The 19,405-nt window shown below is 43.9% G+C and overlaps 1 protein-coding gene across 4 annotated transcripts in view; it reads right to left on the bottom strand.

Moving 5' to 3' along the window:
- LOC311101905 (rho guanine nucleotide exchange factor 12-like) overlaps window positions 1–19,405 on the bottom strand; it is an 86,653-nt gene that overhangs the window by 20,102 nt on the left and 47,146 nt on the right. For 3 of the 4 annotated variants that reach the window (XM_084143143.1, XM_084143145.1, XM_084143144.1), the window contains 19 exons: window positions 18,394–18,450; window positions 15,403–15,501; window positions 14,264–14,313; window positions 12,809–12,866; window positions 11,876–12,078; window positions 11,564–11,641; window positions 10,681–10,800; window positions 10,185–10,301; window positions 9,691–9,828; window positions 9,282–9,380; window positions 8,880–8,990; window positions 8,607–8,705; window positions 5,686–5,728; window positions 5,224–5,329; window positions 4,760–4,897; window positions 4,523–4,555; window positions 3,441–3,555; window positions 3,222–3,330; window positions 2,679–2,885 (listed from right to left, as the gene is read on the bottom strand). In XM_084143143.1, the coding sequence (XP_083999269.1) occupies window positions 2,679–2,885; window positions 3,222–3,330; window positions 3,441–3,555; window positions 4,523–4,555; window positions 4,760–4,897; window positions 5,224–5,329; window positions 5,686–5,728; window positions 8,607–8,705; window positions 8,880–8,990; window positions 9,282–9,380; window positions 9,691–9,828; window positions 10,185–10,301; window positions 10,681–10,800; window positions 11,564–11,641; window positions 11,876–12,078; window positions 12,809–12,866; window positions 14,264–14,313; window positions 15,403–15,501; window positions 18,394–18,450 (1,980 nt within the window). The remainder of the gene's footprint in view (window positions 1–2,678; window positions 2,886–3,221; window positions 3,331–3,440; window positions 3,556–4,522; window positions 4,556–4,759; window positions 4,898–5,223; window positions 5,330–5,685; window positions 5,729–8,606; window positions 8,706–8,879; window positions 8,991–9,281; window positions 9,381–9,690; window positions 9,829–10,184; window positions 10,302–10,680; window positions 10,801–11,563; window positions 11,642–11,875; window positions 12,079–12,808; window positions 12,867–14,263; window positions 14,314–15,402; window positions 15,502–18,393; window positions 18,451–19,405) is intronic. The other variant, XM_084143146.1, reaches the window with a different exon arrangement.

Below are 19,405 nucleotides of genomic sequence, written 5' to 3'. Positions count from 1 at the left end.
CTCTACAACATTCGGAGAGTACGACCCTGCCTTACACAGGAAGCGGCACAGGTCCTAATCCAGGCACTTGTCATCTCCCGTCTGGATTACTGCAACTCGCTGTTGGCTGGGCTCCCTGCCTGTGCCATTAAACCCCTACAACTCATCCAGAATGCCGCAGCCCGTCTGGTGTTCAACCTTCCCAAGTTCTCTCACGTCACCCCGCTCCTCCGCACACTCCACTGGCTTCCAGTTGAAGCTCGCATCTGCTACAAGACCATGGTGCTTGCCTATGGAGCTGTGAGGGGAACGGCACCTCCGTACCTTCAGGCTCTGATCAGTCCCTACACCCAAACGAGGGCATTGCGTTCATCCACCTCTGGCCTGCTGGCTCCCCTACCTCTGCGGAAGCATAGATCCCGCTCAGCCCAGTCAAAACTGTTCGCTGCTCTGGCACCCCAATGGTGGAACAAGCTCCCTCACGACGCCAGGACAGCGGAGTCACTCACCACCTTCCGGAGACATTTGAAACCCCACCTCTTTAAGGAATACCTGGGATAGGATAAAGTAATCCTTCTACCCCCCCCCTTACCCCAACCCACCCCCCCAAAAAATAAAATAATAACAATAACATTGTAAAGTGGTTATCCCACTGGCTATAAGGTGAATGCACCTATTTGTAAGTCGCTCTGGATAAGAGCGTCTGCTAAATGACGTAAATGTAAATGTCTACCATTTCAGATCTTTTATTTGGCACTGGAAAAAGAACTGCCACTAATGTAAAGTATCTGTCCATAAAAATAAAAAAACATTGTTGATTTGTTATTATCGAGCAAAATAGTTACATTTATCGTGATATTACTTTTTGTCCATATCCAGCACCTCCCCCCAATGTTTTTATTTATTTTTTAATCAGAGTTTATCGCTGATTTATCGTCATCACAAAAAATGGGTGAATTAATCGCGATTTTGGTACATACAGTGCATTCGGAAAGTATTCAGACCCCTTGACCTTTTCCACATTTTGTTACATTACATCCTTATTCTAAAATGGATTAAATTGTTTTTCCCCCCTCATCAATCTACACACAATACCCCATAATCACAAAGCAAAAACAGGTTTCTATAATCTTTTGCAAATGTATTAAAAATAAAAAGCTGAAATATCACATTTACATAAGTATTCAGACCCTTTCCTCAGTACTTTGTTGAAGCCTCAAGTCTTCTTGGGTATGATGCTACAAGCTTGGCACACCTGTATTTGCAGAGTTTCTCTCAAGCTCTGTCAGGTTGGATGGGGAGCGTCGCTGCACAGCTATTTTCAGGTCTCTCCAGAGATGTTCGATCTGGTTCAAGTCCGGGCTCTGGCTGGGCCACTCAAGGACATTCAGAGACTTGTCCCGAAGCCACTCCTGCGTTGTCTTGGCTGTGTGCTTAGGGTCGTTGTCCTGTTGGAAGGTAAACCTCAGCCCCAGTCTGAGGTCCTGAGCGCTCTGGAGCAGGTTTTCATCAAGGATCTCTCTGTACTTTGCTCCGTTCATGACTAGTCTCCCAGTCCATGCCGCTGAAAAACATCCCCACAGTATGATGCTGCCACCACCATGCTTCACCGCAGGGATGGTGCCAGGTTTCCTCCAGACGTGATGCTTGGCATTCAGGCCAAAGAGTTCAATCTTGGTTTCATCAGACCAGAGAATCTTGTTTCTCACGGTCTGAGTCCTTTTGGCAAACTCCAAGTGGGCTGTCATGTGCCTTTAATGAGGAGTGGCTCCCGTCTGGCCCCTCTACCATAAAGGCCTGATTGGTAGAGTGCTGCAGAGATGGTTGTTCTTCTGGAAGGTTCTCCCATCTCCACAGAGGAACTAGAGCTCTGTCAGAGTGACCATCATGTTTTTGGTCACCTCCCTGACCAAGGATCTTCTCTACCGATTGCTCAGTTTGGCCGGGCGGCCAGCTCTAGGAAGAGTTTTGGTGGTTCCAAACTTCTTCCATTTAAGAATGATGGAGGCCACTGTGTTATTGGGGACCTTCAATGCTGCAGAAATGTTTTGGTACCCTTCCACAGATCTGTACCTCGACACAATCCTGTCTCGGAGCTCTACGGACAATTTCTTTGACCTCACGGCTTGGTTTTTGCTCTGACATGCACTGTCAACTGTGGGACCTTATATAGACAGTTGTGTGCCTTTCCAAATCATGTCCAATAAATTTTATTTACCACAGGTGTACTCCAAGTTGTAGAAACATCTCAAGGATGATCGATGGAAACAGGACGCACCTGAGCTCAATTTCGGGTCTGAATACTTTTCTGTTTTTTATTTTCAATAAATTTGCAAACATTTAAAAAAAAATCTGTTTTCGCTTTGAATTATGGGGTATTGTGTGTAGATTGAAAACATTATTTCATCCATTTTAGAATAAGGCTGTAACGTCACAAAATGTGGAAAAAGTCAATGCGTCTGAATACTTTCTGAATGTGCATTCGGGATTCAGGAATTTAGTTTAAGAGGAGAGCACCGCAGACAAACACTATGGGGAGCGTAATTGGTCTTGCGTTGTTTGCGCTTGATTTAGTATGTGGTCTAGAGACTAGGGTACTTGGTTTAGAATTGAGTATGTGGGGATTGTGCTAGCTAGAGAGTTTAGTAGGTGTGTACTAGCTCGAGTCTAGTACACTATGTGGTAGTCCAGGGTCGTACCAAACTCAGAGTCTCTGCTGCCTCCGTCAGAGGCTTGGCTGTTGGGTGGCGAGGTGGCGTTGGTAGAGGAGGAATGTGTGAGATCTGAGCCCTCGCTGGACTGACTGGCCCTCAGGCGACCCGCCTCCAGGTGCTCCAGGGCCCCCAGGCAGGGCTGGGACAGCTGCTTCTGTGGCCGCGGCTTGTTGAGGTCCATGGCCTTGCCGACTGCTCACACAGACAGACAGGCACACAATCAGTCAGAGACACAGGTAGGCAGCACACATACAGACAGACAGACACAAAGACACACAAAGAGGTAGCAGGAGTCAATACTATAGGATCAATTTACTTTCCTGTCGGTCCTCCTTTTCTCCATAGTAACAAGATGATTTGTTTTGAATGTGGGTGATATGTGGGTGATGATGACCATCTACCAATACAAAGTGCCTCTCCAGGGGCTCAGTAAATTGGAAGACCTATAGTATAGTAGTGTTGGTCACTGTTGGTTATCTTAAATTACCAAATGAAAGCCAGTTTGCTTTATAACACAGACAGACTCACCGGACGTGGGGTCGACGCGGCTCGGCCGGCGTGGAGGCCCGAGGATGCTGGGAAACCTGGTTCGTTTCACCTTCTCCTCCCCTCCCTCCTTCTCGGTCTTGATGCTCTTCTGTTGATCACAGACATCACATCAACAGTCAGTAAGAGAGATATAGTTGAGGTGACAGTTAATAACCGAGCTGGGTTAGCGGAGGGTTCAGCGTAAGTGTAGGCTCGTACCTTGATCTTGGGGAGGAAGTTGATGCGGACCCATTTGGACTCAAGGCCGCGTGGTTCTTTGACTTTCACGCCAAGGTGCTTCATGTACGTGAGGATGGCGTACTGCATAGTAGTGCTGCAACAACAGACCAATGAGGATTCAGGATTTAGAGACCAAAATTATATTGCCATACTCTCTGTTTTATATAAATGGAACAGATTGGGATTCATTTGAAGTGAACAACGTGTCTTTAGTGTGGCTTTGACCATATGCTGCGAAAACAAGTGACGGCGGCAAGATGTCGTGTCCATTCATTAATCATCTGGGATATGCCGGGACCATATGGCATTTGAAATAAGGTTGTTATACAACGTCGGAAATAGTCCCTTATGAATTTAGACAAACTAGAGAAATGTCATTTGTTATTAAATAGGTTGGCCAATAGCTCATGTTGCTAGATTGCCCCCTGGCAAAGAGATACTCTACATATAGAACTTGACTTCTGTTGTAATGTCAACTGCTCAACCTCAAAATCATCTAATATGATGTTCTTGTCCTCTTTCATGGCAGTGAACTTAAACTAGGTGGTTTGTCTCCAGTGTGACATTGAGTAGAAATGACACAGATAGTTGTTAGAAAGGCCAAGAGTCTGTAAGGCCCCAAAGTGTCTTAAACCCCTCAAGGAGTGCAGTGCACTTTACCATATCCTTCCAAAAGCTCAACAGCCTGTGCTCCCAACTCAAGCTTTAGAGGATGGAGTGCTCTGTGGGGGCGTGCAGTAAAAAACAAAAAACACATTGAGCACTGAGTATGTTGTGTGTTCACAGCCACAAGTAGATATGTGTTGTGTTCAGTGTGACAGGGAGGTTCTACCTGAATTTGTCCATTAACAATGCTTTTTGTTTTGTTTTCTGGCTGCAAAATGTTTCGCTAAGTTGTGCCCTACTGAACACGATCACGGTCTTCAGTCTGAGCCTGTGACCATAACATCTTATATTGACAATCCCCAAACATCACACTGATTAAAGTCAATGGATAGTGTGAAATGCATAGGGCCCATATCGGTTCATTCCTATGGATAAACAAAAGAGAATCCCCTCACCATTTCTCCTCCTCTGTGGATTGAGTTGTCAACCTAAAATATGTCAAGACATTCCGTTAGAACAAATTATATTACACAGAAAACGTCAGAGTACAAAAAGAAGTCCAAACAATTAGACATTAGAAGTAGTAGATTTCCAATCAGTATATTATCAGCCTAATTTAAAATGTATCAGCAAGTGAAACTAATGTTAAAGAATCTACATCAAGAAACAAAGCTGTGAGTGTTGCTACTAACAGGACATCCTCTATCTTGGTGATGATGTTTTCAGCACAGGAGCGTTCTCTCTCCAGTGCTACCCGGTCTCTGACGCGCTCCGTGTCCAGCCGGGCCAGTTCCCCCTCTGCCAGGGTTAGGCCCATACTGCGCTTCTGCCTGCACACCCCACAAACCACAGTGTCAGATCCCACTTATAGTACGTTTATAATAACTTCTATCATACTTATAACTTCTATCATGCTTACATCAACTTATAGCATACTTATAACATGATTTTAATAACTTACAGCAGGCTTATGCCAACTTATAGTGTAAACTTATAAGCCCAGCATCGTATAAGACCAGCAATGAGTGTTTATAAAGACAAAAAGCTACACTATCTACAAGTAAGACTCACTTGCATCTATCTTTACATTTGACCAATACATAGGCACCAATGGGAAAGGCGGCCATTTTGGAAGAATGCGAGCAAGGTGACTGACCTGAAGTCCTCCAGGTTCCGCTGGATGTCAGGGAGCAGGGTGTCCTGCACCATCTGGACGTACTGTCTGTTCAGCTCCTCAGGGATCAGCTCCGTCCTCCGCCGGTCTGCACAGCCACCACACAACACATTAACACAGTTAGGTAGTGGGTTGGCACCAAATACAGCTTATCAAGGTGAAAATTCAAATGTGCACTTGTCATATAATCACTTTGTTTGATTTCTTAACACCTGATGTGGGATAGTAGTATTAGGAAGATGGGTTAAACAATCTACCACACACTTAGAGGCACATTGTGATAATGCTGATAGTACACGGTTGAAGTAAGGAAACTTGAGTCGGCTATATTTGGCATTCCATCAGATAACAACAGTCATTCCTCAAAATACCCAGAAATGAATTGGCATTGATTTGTCAGCAAGAGAAACTAATGGAAATGAAAGCAAAGCCACAAATACTCACCAAGGTCAGAGGAGATGGACTCGGGAACAACTACTTTTAAATTCTGTATGAAAATAAAACACATTTAGACGGGCATTGACAAAGACAGACTTGTTTATATGTGGCTAACCGAAACGCCAGAGTAAATATACTTGACATTTAACAAAAAGAGTAAAACGCCTGGCACGTGCAGAACAATTCCTAAATGTATGCCGTGTATGTGTTAGTAGTGTACACTACCGTTCAAACGTTTGGGGTCACTTAGAAATGTCCTTGTTTTCGAAAGAAAAGCAATATTTTTCTCCTTTAAAATAACATCAAATTGATCAGAAATACAGTGTAGACATTGTTCATGTTGAAAATGGCTATCGTAGCTGGAAACGGCTGATTTTTAATGGAATATCTACATAGGCGTACAGAGGCCCATTATCAGCAACCATCAGTCCTGTGTTCCAATGGCATGTTGTGTTTGCTAATAGTACCCGCAAAACACCAGTCTCAACGTCAACAGTGAAGAGGCGACTCCGGGATGCTGACCTTCTAGGCAGACTTGCAAAGAAAAAGCCATATCTCAGACTGGCCAATAAAAAGAAAATATTAAGATGGGCAGTCTGAGATATGGCTTTTTCTTTGCAACTCTGCCTAGGTCAGCATCCCGGAGTCGCCTCTTCACTGTTGACGTTGAGACTGGTGTTTTGCGGGTACTATTTAATGAAGCTGCCAGTTGAGGACCTGTGAGGCGTCTGTTTCTCAAACTAGACACTCTAATGTATTTGTCCTCTTGCTCAGTTGTGCACCGGGGCCTCCCACTCCTCTTTCTATTCTGGTTAGAGACAGTTTGCACTGTTCTGTGAAGGGAGTAGTACACAGCGTTGTACGAGATCTTCAGTTTCTTGGCAATTTCTCGCATGGAATAGCCTTCATTTCTCAGAACAAGAATAGACTGACGAGCTTCAGAAGAAAGTTATTTGTTTCTGGCCATTTTGAGCCTGTAATCGAACCCACAATTGCTGATGCTCCAGATACTCAACTAGTCTCAAGAAGGCCAGTTTTATTTCTTCTTTAGTAAGCACAACAGTTTTCAGCTGTGCTAACATAATTGCAAAAGAGTCTTCTAATGATCAATTAGCCTTTTAAAATGATAAACTTGGATTAGCAAACACAATGTGCCATTGGAACACAGGACTGAAGGTTGCTGATAATGGGCCTCTGTACGCCTATGTAGATATTCCATTACAAATCAGCCGTTTCCAGCTACAATAGCCATTTACAACATTAACAATGTTTACACTGTATTTCTGATCAATTTTATGTTATTTTAATGGACAAAAAAATCGCTTTTCTTTCAAAAACAAGGACATTTCTAAGTGACCCCAAACTATTGAACGGTAGTGTATGTGAAAACAAACTACAGAAGAAAATCTCTGGGTCCTTCAAGTAGTCTTGTTGGTCTTAGGCAGCATGATATATTGTATTGGGAGTCAACAGAACAGTGGATCAGAGAAATTACAGTTTCAGCTGAGGAGAAATGTATTACTGCAGAGAGAAGGGACTCCTGATAGAATAAACCAATAACACAAACACACCGCTGTATAGCAACACTAGTGTTGCATTTCATATCAACACTGTCAGGGGATGTACAGTCTGGAGAAGAAGTATTTGATACACTGCCGATTTTGCCGGTTTTCCTACTTACAACACATGTAGAGGTCTGTAATTTTTATCATAGGTACACTTCAACTGTGAGAGACGGAATCTAAAACAAAAATCCAGAAAATCACATTGTATGATTTTTAAGTAATTAATTTGCATCTCACCCCGTGGGGTCAAAATGATCACAAGAACGGTGAGCAAAAATCCCAGAACCACACGGGGGGGAACTAGTGAATGACCTGCAGAGAGCTGGGACCAAAGTAACAAAGCCTACCATCAGTAACACACTACGCCGCCAGGGACTCAAATCCTGCAGTGCCAGACGTGTCCCCCTGATTATGTCCAGGCCCGTCTGAAGTTTGCTAGAGTGCATTTGGATGATCCAGAAGAGGATTGGGAGAATGTCATATGGTCAGATGAAACCAAAATATAACTTTTTGGTAAAAACTCAACTCGTCGTGTTTGGAGGACGAAGAATGCTGAGTTGCATCCAAAGAACACCATACCTACTGTGAAGCATGGGGGTGGAAACATCATGCTTTGGGGCTGTTTTTCTGCAAAGGGACCAGGACGACTGATCCGTGTAAAGGAAAGAATGAATGGGGCCATGTATCGTGATTTTGAGTGAAAACCTCCTTTCATCAGCAAGGGCATTGAAGATGAAACGTGGCTGGGTCTTTCAGCATGACAATGATCCCAAACACACCGCCCGGGCAACGAAGGAGTGGCTTCGTAAGAAGCATTTCAAGGTCCTGGAGTGGCCTAGCCAGTCTCCAGATCTCAACCCCATAGAAAATCTTTGGAGGGAGTTGAAAGTCCGTGTTGCCCAGCGACAGCCCCAAAACATCACTGCTCTAGAGGAGATCTGCATGGAGGAATGGGCCAAAATACCAGCAACAGTGTGTGAAAACCATGTGAAGACTTACAGAAAACGTTTGACCTGTGTCATTGCCAACAAAGGGTATATAACAAAGTATTGAGAAACTTTTGTTATTGACCAAATACTTATTTTCCACCATAATTTGCAAATAAATTCATTAAAAATCCTACAATGTGATTATCTGGATTTTTCTTTCTCATTTTGTCTGTCATAGTTGACGTGTACCTATGATGAAAATTACAGGCCTCTCTCATCTTTTTAAGTGGGAGAACTTGCACAATTGGTGGCTGACTAAATACTTTTTTCCCCCACTGTATGGACAGGGGGTACATGATCTTAGATCAGCATTCCTACTCTGAGACTCTTAGTGAATCCGGGCCCAGATGTAGGCTAGTTTAACTCTACTCACAGCTCCCCGGTCGATGAAGAAGTTGTGGAAGTCCATGAACACCCGTCTGGTTTCTTTGGAGTTGGTCTGCTTGCACAGGTCAGCGTAGAGGTAGCAGAGCTGAAGAGAAACATTTCACATGATCAATGTGAGTTGACACAAACACATTGTACACCATCATGTCTTTGTGTCAGCACTAAACTGACATTCCTGTACTTCTATTGTCTGTAACTGGTCACAACACAAACATGGTCAGGTGAGGGTGAGTGTGTGTGTGCGTGTAGGGACTCTTACCAGCGGTGCAGGGTCAAACTGTGAGACGACATGATGCAGGAATGCTGCCAGGTGGGCAGGTCTGGACTTGAGCAGCTCCATGCTCTGGAAACAGCTGCACTGGCCATTGACCTGAGATAAACACAGTGTGTGTGTCAGAGTGTGTGTGTGTGTGTGTCAGAGTGTGTGTGTGTTACGAGCTAGCTCGACCTTGTTAGAAAATCCTCTCAGTGAGGCTTGTCAGTCTGTCACCCTTTTAGGGGGAGAAAAAATTTGACAAAAAAACTCCAGCACCCTGGCATGCTCCTCAGTGTTTGTAAAGAATGTTAAAAACCAAACGTTTGGGTCAATAGGCCATAATCTGGGCCTTCAATCTTGCAAAATGCACAGTTTTCCCTTATTTTTGATGTATTTAGGGCCTACCTGTTCCTGATCAGAGTCAAAGTAGTCGTCCTCAGCTCCGATGATCTGGGAGACGAAGCGTGAGAAGGGGCTGCTAACAGTGGAGGGGGACAGGGAGTCCTGGAGGAGTGGGGGAAAGAGGAGGAACACAGCACTTAGATCTCTCACTCATTGAGCGTTGACTGCTCCTTTCACTGAGTAGCTAACAACCTCATCTACCATAAAAGGGGTGTTTAATGAAGGTGGCTCCACATCTGCAGGGCATGGGTCATGTTCATTAGACACCAAATGGAAGAAAATTGACTGAAACAGGGAGGGACTACCTGGACTTGTCCAATAAGAAATGCTCATTTTGGTTTTACGTTGCAAAACGTTTTGAAATGTTTTCAGTTGCATGCCCTAATGAATATGAGCCAGGTCTCGGTCTCACCAGGTCTGGAGTGTCTTCTGGGTCGGGGGAGTGGCAAGAGTTGAAGCGGTCTTGGGGCGTGCTCTTTGGGCTGTGGTAGGACAACAAGTCTCTTTGGTACAGGCTCTCCGGGGAGGCAGGTGCAAAACCGCGGAGATCCTGCAAATGGAGAACATTGGGTAAGCTATCAAACATTCCTCTAGCTAGACCTGGGCCGTGTTCATTAGGCACCAAATGGAAGAAACTGGACTGAAACAGGGAGGAATTACCACCTGGACCTGTCCAATAACAAACACTAATTTTAGTTTTCGGCTGCATGTCCTGTTGAACAGAACCCAGGTTTGGGACACAGAAGTGGGTTGCGGGTTTGGGTTGTGGTTGTGGTGTACTGTCTGCTAGGTGCGAGACTCCCCCGTGAGATTAAGTTCACAGTTGACAAATTGACTGTCCCTACTAATGCATTCACTCCACAGCTATGCCCACACACACCAGCAGAAGTTGAAAGTAACACTTACAGGGGACATGGTACTGCTGCTCCACGAGAGGTCGTTGCTACTGTCCCCCCTGGAGGAAGGTGTGTGGTCCATGTCCACCATGCTACCGTCATCTCCGTCGCCCAATTGCATGGCATCCTTAGAATGAAATCACAGTCAGTCACACGCAGAAAATATAACTATTCCCCATAATCTAAAGAGAAAACCAACAAGTATTTTGTCTGACTGTAAGCATTGAGCATACATCTATATTGTCATGGTTTCAACACACACAGTCTACAGAAATTGAGCAGAACATGCACAGACCAGCTACCTTGGTGAAATAAATATCATGGCTTAGGGCCAGGCTAAAACTCAGGCACAGAGTTTTTCCTGGTAAGGTTACATAGTCAGGGAAAACTCATCGGCCTGATCATGGCGCTCACAGAAAACCACAGATTCTCACACTAATATACAATATTAAAACTTAAGATACAGTATGATTTTTTTATTCAGGGAGGGGGGTAAAGCGAGTTACCTGTGCTCCCCCAGTGGCCTTACTCAGCTGCCCCTGCAGCTGTGGAATGTGCTTCTTGGCTTCCTGGATGTCCTTCAGTAGTTTGGGCGTTGGATTCCTGCTGTACTCCTCCTTCATTGCCTGTTGTGAGAGAGAGAGAGAGAGAGAGGGAGGGAGGGCAGCAGAGACACTCAGTCAGACAGTCATTGGAATCCAAAGTAGCCAAGTCCATAAAAGTATTTTTGACTTTGAGCGGTATAGACTTGCACTTCTTTTCAAACGTTTTTTTCCTTCTCAACACACTTGCTGAGGCTATACTATGCTGGCCCTGTCGTGTTTACACACGTAGCAGCAGCAGTGCAGTATAGTGTGCTTAGTGGAGTGGGTAACGTGTCTCTGTGAAGCAATAGAGATAATTATTGGAGGGGAGGTGGTGGGGTTGACTGGTTCGCTCTGAGTGGCTGCCTGCTAGTGTGACTGTTCTAGTCCAAAACCACAGGAAAAGCCATGTTCTTATCAACACAAGCCACACACTCCAGTGTTGTTTTGAACGTCTCAAAACCTATTAGAATACAATTCTAGGACAAAGACCATGACTTCCCATGCTTAAAAATGTCACCTCATCCAACGACAAAACATTGCTTTTCTTGACAGTCGCTCAGTATTTGACCTCATATGTCCAGAGTGAGCAGTCTCTGAAAAACACTTCATAGACTAGGACCCATATTTATAAACCATCTCGAGTAGGAGTGCTGATCTAGGATCAGGTCTCCATGAATTCTTATTCATTATGATCTAAAAGGCTAAACTAAAATCAGCACTCTTCATTAATACGGGCCCAGAATTTTGCATATGTCCAAATACTAGCAGAGACAGATTCTCTTGCACCAGATAGAACGCTAACCTGCAAATCTTGTTGCTCCTTTGACAACATCTTCTGCAGGATGTCCACCTTTTGGTTGTGTACGCTGTTGTTCTCTTCCTGTACAATGGGAAGGAGACACACAGGGCTTTTTCAGGACATGGAACCAAACACACAGTAGAAGAAATTAAGTGAAGAAGCAATGGAGGACAGAGTTTGAATGAACAGCCAAACGTTAACAATGTAAACAAACACTGAAGACAGACAGGCAAAAAGGGATGACATGGAGAAGATGGAGCACAAAGGAGGAATGCAGCTCAGAAGATGGTAAGAGGCGAGAGGAGGCGGTCATACCCATCTCAGTAGAGGAGAGGTGATGCGGTCATGGGGGCTGTATGGGCGCTCCCCCGTTGGCTGTCCAGGGGAGTTTGGAGAGGTGACAGAGGATGACCTTGTCTGGGCCCCCGGGAACCCCAACTTAGCCTCGCCCTCCGACAGGGGGATCTGGGGCAACCCAGGAGGTCGCCCCAACACTGTGAGGGCCACATAGGAGCCCGCTGAACAAATAAGATAGATACGGAGGTATGGTTACAAAAAGGTATATTCGGAATAATAGGCCTAATTTTGACTATTGCATGACTTTCTTAGCCTGGTCCCAGATCTGTTTGTTCTGTATTGCCAACTTTTATGGTTTTTGGCACAACATTTTTACATTACATTTTAGTCATTTAGCAGACGCTCTTATCCAGAGCGACTTACAGGAGCAATTAGGGTTAAGTGCCTTGCTCAAGGGCACATTTACGTCATTTAGCAGACGCTCTTATCCAGAGCGACTCACAAATTGGTGCATTCACCCTATAGCCAGTGGGATAACCACTTTACAAAATTTTTTTTTGGGGGGGCGGGGGGGGTAGAAGGATTACTTTATCCTATCCCAGGTATTCCTTAAAGAGGTGGGGTTTCAAATGTCTCCGGAAGGTGGTGAGTGACTCCGCTGTCCTGGCGTCGTGAGGGAGCTTGTTCCACCATTGGGGTGCCAGAGCAGCGAACAGTTTTGACTGGGCTGAGCGGGAACTATGCTTCCGCAGAGGAAGGGGAGCCAGCAGGCCAGAGGTGGATGAACGCAATGCCCTCGTTTGGGTGTAGGGACTGATCAGAGCCTGAAGGTACGGAGGTGCCGTTCCCAACGACCATATTAGCTGGAAATACAGCACAAACAGGAACCAGGCTACGACTTTCCGGTGTCAATTACAAACAATAAAACTAAAGTAATTCTACAATGCTTACATTTTATGAGCTGTACTACTTCCACGTGGTTTGAATGTGTTACTAGGGTCCCGTTCACCTGGAAGAAAAGAAAACAGTCATAATGTGAAAATCCATTCAACGCTGCCTGGAAATCAAATGAGTTAATTTCCTGTCCAGCCTAATGTCAATTCAGTAATTCATTAATCCACCCCTCTTCCCACACACCCCGGTGACTGACGCAATGTTTAGGTTTTGGTGTTTTTTGATGGGATCTAATCCAACCAGCAGGTGGCATTGTGGAGCTGGTGTTTTGGCTAGAAGCCTCGGTTCACAAAACAAGTTGTGACTGGAGAATATAAGGAGATGGCAACAAGGCACCTGGGACGTGATCAGTAGGCACGAAACGTATCCAATAAGAGCACCAATTTTCACTTCTCCATTTCAAAACATTTTCAGTTTGGTGCCAATTGAACAGGTCCCTGCAACTACTATGAAAGGGGTATATATACAGTTGCGACCAAAACTATTGGCACCCTTGTACTTTTCTTAAATAATTCCCTATTTCTTCTCAAATAACAATAACATCTTGTTATTGGTTTTTCAACATTGCAGAACCAATTAAAAAAATTTAAACTTAAAAAGGGCAACTCCACCAATTTTCTACCTAATTTTTATTCTCTCCAGCACAATATTACCACTGTCCACATATGTGGAAACGTCACATTTCTAAGTTGAGTAGAAAGAAATATACATTTTTAAAACAGTGATATTCAAATACAATGAGATTTGCAGTGACGTGAGGAGGAAAAACCCCTCCCTTGGGTTGGAAACTCGTTGCAGCTTTTGAAAATCACAGATTTTTTACTTTTAATCCTACCCTGTGATGTCATGAAATGAGCTGATTATCAAAGTGTTTTGGAGTGCAATGTTCAACCCTGTGTCCAACAAACGTGTCTCTGTTGAAGGTTGTGGGTCTTCCAGCAGGACAACAACCCCAAACACACATCAAAAGCACTCTGGAATGGTTCAAGAAGAAACACTGGACTATTCTGGAGTGGCCAGTGAAGAGTCCAGTTCTAAATCACATCTATAACCAATGGCAAGAGCTGAAACAGCAGTTGGTGTAGGGTACCACTATAACATTGAAGAATTAGAGTAGTTTGCTACTGAAAAGTGGGCAAAATTGCCAGTAAAAAGGTGCAGCAAGCTCACTGATGGCTACAAGTTGTTTTGGCCAAAGGCTGTGCAACCAAGTACTAGCTCCGGGGTGCCAATAGTGTTGTCCATGCCATGTGTCTTTCTTTTCTCAAATTAAAATTACAAACTCAAAGTTAGCGAAAATAAAATTGGTTCTGCAATGTTGAAAATCCAACAACAAGGTGTGGAGACCAAAATGTTTTTTCAATTTGAACTTATTTGAGAAGAAATAGGAGTTATTTAAGAAAAGTGCATGGGTGCCAATATATTTGGCCGCAACTGTATAGATTAGTGTACCTTGATGATCCGGTCACCCGTCTGTACACCCGCACGCTCTGCAGCGCCATCTTGGAATCAGAGTGGACAAGAGTCAGGAAAACACATAACATCCCATTAGGAGAGAAAAAGAACAGTGTATAAGATTAACAACGTCCAATATACCCATTACAATACCACTGTTTGCACTATAAAAGTAATGTTGAAGTACATCGTATATCGTAACATATCATACACCATAACTAGGGGCCTGAGTTTTTCCAGACCTGATCAGGAGAAACTCCGGGCCCCTAACCATAACAGTGGTTGTGTTGCTGAAGGGGCCCATTAGGCCGCTCCTCCCCAGACATAGGGCTTTAGGAGCCAGAGAGAGGGTTCATTATGGGATAGGATTCAGAGGAATATTATAGAGTCAGGAGACAACTGAGACATAGGTGGAACCAGTGCTGTCACAACATAAACACCATTGTGGCTTTATACACGTCAGTCTGGAGCTTAGGCAAACAGGCAGAAATTCCTCACTGTGTCACGCTACTGCTTTATATGTGTACTGTAATATCACCCTGTCGCAAAGAGTATACAGGTCTTTTATATCCGACATTTGTCAGAAATTTGACTGAAAGGAGTGATATACCATAAACTTGTCTCAATAAAGTAAGTATATAAATGCATTACTGTATGTTAGCACCTTTGGGCTGTGTAAGGGATACTGAGAAGTAGTCTACACCACTTGTATCCACAGCATAGACAATAACTTAAACTGGGAGAAACATGACCAAGCACATCCATAAGAGTACACACAAATTGAGACCCCGAACTCTTCCCTTTTCTCTTCTCTCTCTTCACACTGCTCTACATTCAGACTAGTCCCTAATGTGTGCAGCTCTCTATGCATCAGCTCTAACTGCTGACAACACACATCAGCCTCTATAAAGGGACAAGGCAAGAGCTGCCTTGGATTCAGGGCCTGCTAGAATTCCCATCTCTCACACATGATATGGTAGTACACCAGAGCCTCAAACTAACTTCCTGGTTAGTTCCTGACTTTTTACGAGTATTTGGCTGATGGTCTGATGCTGAAGTTTGGCCCGGAGACTACTGAGAATGAAAAGTAGTGAAGGCAAAGACAACGGCTATTTCCATTGTGGGTCGAACCTTACCTTCCTTGACGAGCTGCACAAACACTGGGTTGTCTCCGCTCACAGTCAGCCCAAAGCCATTCTCATCTTTCTGAATGATCACACATCGCTGGACAAGCCCTTCGCAGGACAGAGAGAGAACAATGATGTCACAAACAGGGCCTCAGATTCAGTTCAACGCAGGCCAGTGTCATGACTGTCCTGTGTGAGGATCCAATGGCTCAGATCAGCTTGCCAATGGTTGACAGTAACCAGGCCTCTCCCACCCACAGAAGAGGGAACTGATGTGGGTTTTTTTGACACCTCACACCGTGTCATAGGAGAGTCCTCTCTCTCTTTACACTCCAGTATTGGCTAAAGGAATGTCCTTTGTACCCAGAGACTTTTGCCGCCCAAAAATCGACCGTCCAAAAAGTGAATACTGGAACAATATTTAAGAATGTGGGGAATGGTCAGTGGGGATCTAAAGAATAATCATGTCATATTGTTTATTATTTTGTGACGTCATTAAGAATGATTTCAAGAAAATACTGTAACTTGGAAAGTATATCGCCTTCATCTGTCAAGTTTTTATCCAATACGTTGTGTATATAATATGAAAAATGATTAAAGTATCTTTGTTAAGATAGGAATGTGATATTGTTTTTCATATAAAGCTGTGCACAGTAAGTAGCCACGCCTGAGGGAGCTCAGGGAGCGTGTTAGCATCACGGAACATCCTTTTAACCAGTGTATAAAAGGATATGTTAAGAATTAACATATCAGAACAGAAAGACGCGAGGCGGTCGCTACACGTCTGAAAATGGTTGGAACGTTGAACCTCAACACAAGGTGAAGAAGACCAACTCCCAGACTAGACCTGAACATTGCCAGACTGCAGCTGTGCGTGTAAAGTGGCTCAAACTCTGACTAACCACACGAGGTGGGAAGAAGAAAGCTCCCCTCTCAGACAATCACTGGTACAGGTGAGTAACTGTTCTGAAGAAACACTCCACTACAGACCAAACAACTAAGAAGGACATTGTGACCTCTGGTGGACAATCAGAGTCTTACACCCACAGGAGACCCAACCAAACCCTTCCCAAGAAGGCTTGGTCCGACAGAGATAGACGACGAACAAAGACATCCACACGTAAATACATTCATGATTTCTTACTCCAAACGGGCGGTGGTTGTTGTGCAAAGTAAATTATTACTGTGAGCGTAGTTTCCAAATGTACGATAAGTGTTTCTCTCTCTCTACCACTCCCTCTTTTGGTAACCAAGCAGTCAAGTTGTTGTTAGTCCGCTAGGGACCTTTTTCTCATGTATTAAGTGTGTATGTTATTCTGTGTTATTATTTAGTTAGCTAGTAAATAAATAATTAAGCCAATTTGTGTAGTGCTGAATCATAAGTAAAGCTGGGGTTTTTGCAGATACAAGAAGGTTACGACCGTTCAGAATGATATGATAAGAGGTTATGAATTAATAGTTAGTTGATTCGATAAATCAGTCATCAGATTAATGAAAGTCACGTCACGACACCAGTTTGTAGGTGAACACAGACACCCAGTGGTGTCCTGTGAAGGAGAGGTAGCAGGCCTAAAGAACAACACTGTGAACCGAGGGTGAAGGTGAAGGATTCAAATTAAGACTACTACTGCACTCATTGGTCACTATAAATGTTATGGTCAAATAAGTGCAAGAGTTATTGAAATCTGTAGGCTAATGTACACACACCAGTTAGCGGGTGGAGAGTTAGTAGAACAGTGTATGTAGAGTGTGTTGAGAGGTCAAGGCACTGCAATCAAAACCACACAAAAATAATTGAAACAGAAGGGCACGCACACGCAAGCACGGACACATAAACACGTGCACGCTTGACGCACACACACACCAAGACCTCTTGTACTGGGAGATAAGGGCAGACAGGTGTTTGGAGAGCAAAGAGTTAGTAATTGACTGGGCTGGACAGGGTCAGTGAGTGAAAACTAGTACTGTGCACTCCTTGAGCTCTTCCAACAGGCAGGCTGTGGAACTGCTGAGTGCTGCCTGGGTCGTGTAGGGGAGAGCCATGCCCATGACATTCAGACACCACACCCAAACTGCTGATTCACTGTCATACATGATTTCATGAGATTTAAGTCTTAGTTAGTCCTACACCTTCCACTTTTGTGCCGTCCGTGAGGTCCGCTCAAACAAAAGTATACAATATTGAAGTCCGCTCCCATCCGCACGGACTCCCAAATCTCTGGAACCCTGTGCGGAAGGGAGTGGACGTTCGATTGAAGTGGAAGGTATAGGCTAAACTAGGCATTACTATGAGGGCTTCTACTGATGGTCAATGAACACATTCCTAGTCTATTCAGTGCTGTTTACAATTTTTTAAATTAAAATCTCCATTTGTTATTGAGGTCGTTGTCAATAGATTCTGCACAGAGGAGATTGAATTTCATCCAAGGAGCGAGAGACATCGGTAAAATCTAATCTGGCAGATAATTGAACATGACCCAACTCTGGTAGGATAGTCTCTCCAGTCTAGAAGCTCACACTCATACTGTTTGGCCACGACGGACTAACTGCATGCATCTCTGCTGGCATATTATCATGCTATCTTTGTCCTGATATACATAAGACTTTCCTCCATAAAACAACAACATGACCTCCACAAACCTGAGCGCTTTACATCAAAACATCCTAGCTGGCCTTTAAAACTTGCTTTACTATTGTTGTGACAAAGGCATCGCATCCAATGCAGTGTGTGTATACACCCATATAGGGGGGCTGTGCTCGGAGTTGTTTGGGTGGGACGTTTGGTCGGGGGTGTAGCTTACACGGATGGGAGGGGGGGAGCAAAACAAAAGAGAGGCTGGGCCAGGCGAGATTTGAGCTCCAGGCTGGGGAAGGGTTGTGGGTCGGAAGGAGCATATGGGTTGAGCGAGTGAGTGATAGAGAGAGAGAGAGAAACAGCACCAGCAGTTACAGCCAGCAGGCAGCTAGCTAGCCTAGCGACACCAACCAAGAGCAGCTTACCACAGGACTCGGGCTTCCCCTCCGCTAGAAGAAAGTCACTCTTCTGCACCAGAACATCTGGCCCACCAGAATGCAGGCGGGCAGGGGGGAGGCAGAGCAACACAACATCCAACAGAACAACAACCAGCGCAAAAAGAGACAAATAAAAAGAAATACAATTATGAGAAAACATGGGGACAGAGAAATCTAATAAAACATTAGTTAATAAACAATGGGATGGAATGACAGGAGTGTAGCTGTCTGAGTATGAATGAAGAAGGCATATTGTTTGACTACACCTATATAGTGCATTTGGAAAGTATTCAGACCCCTTGACCTTTTCCACATTTTATTACGTTACAGCCTTATTCTATAATGGATTAAATTGTTTTTTCCCTTCAACAATCTACACACAATACCCCATAATGACAAAGTGAAAACAGGTTTTTAGAAATGTTTGCAAATGTATTAAAAATAAAAAACAGAGCTTGAGAGGATCTGCAGAGAAGAATGGGAGAAACTCCCCAAATACAGGTGTGCTAAGCTTGTAGCGTCATACCCAAGAAGACTTGAAGCTGTAATCGCTGCCAAAGGTTATTCAACAAAGTACTCAGTAAAGGGTCTGAATACTTATGTAAATGTGATATTCCAGTTTTTATTTTTTTATACATTTACAAAGATTTAAGAACCTGTATTTGCTTTGTCATTATGGGGTATTGTGTGTAGATTGGTGAGGGAAAAAAGCAATTTAATCAATTTTAGAATAAGGCTGTAATGTAACAAAATGTGGAAAAAGTGAAGGGGTCTGAATACTTTATGAATGCACTGTACATCACCATGAAGAGAATTATATTCATATCCATAATTATGCATCACTGTACAGTACAGATCAGGGGCCGATTATGAAATTCTGTAACCGTAATTCCGTTACTGGATGTAAATCCACTTCACCTACTGTAGTTCAATAACCATAATAATGTTTGTTTTTTCAAATTCAAGGTGTCATGTCATGGCTGACACGCCATTCTTTCTG

Source organism: Coregonus lavaretus (genome assembly GCF_964263955.1).
Source record: "Coregonus lavaretus genome assembly, chromosome: 26".
Taxonomy (NCBI): Eukaryota; Metazoa; Chordata; class Actinopteri; order Salmoniformes; family Salmonidae; genus Coregonus; species Coregonus lavaretus.
The sequence above is the reverse complement of the archived record's forward strand: the minus strand, read 5'-3'. Positions and strand labels throughout refer to the sequence as shown.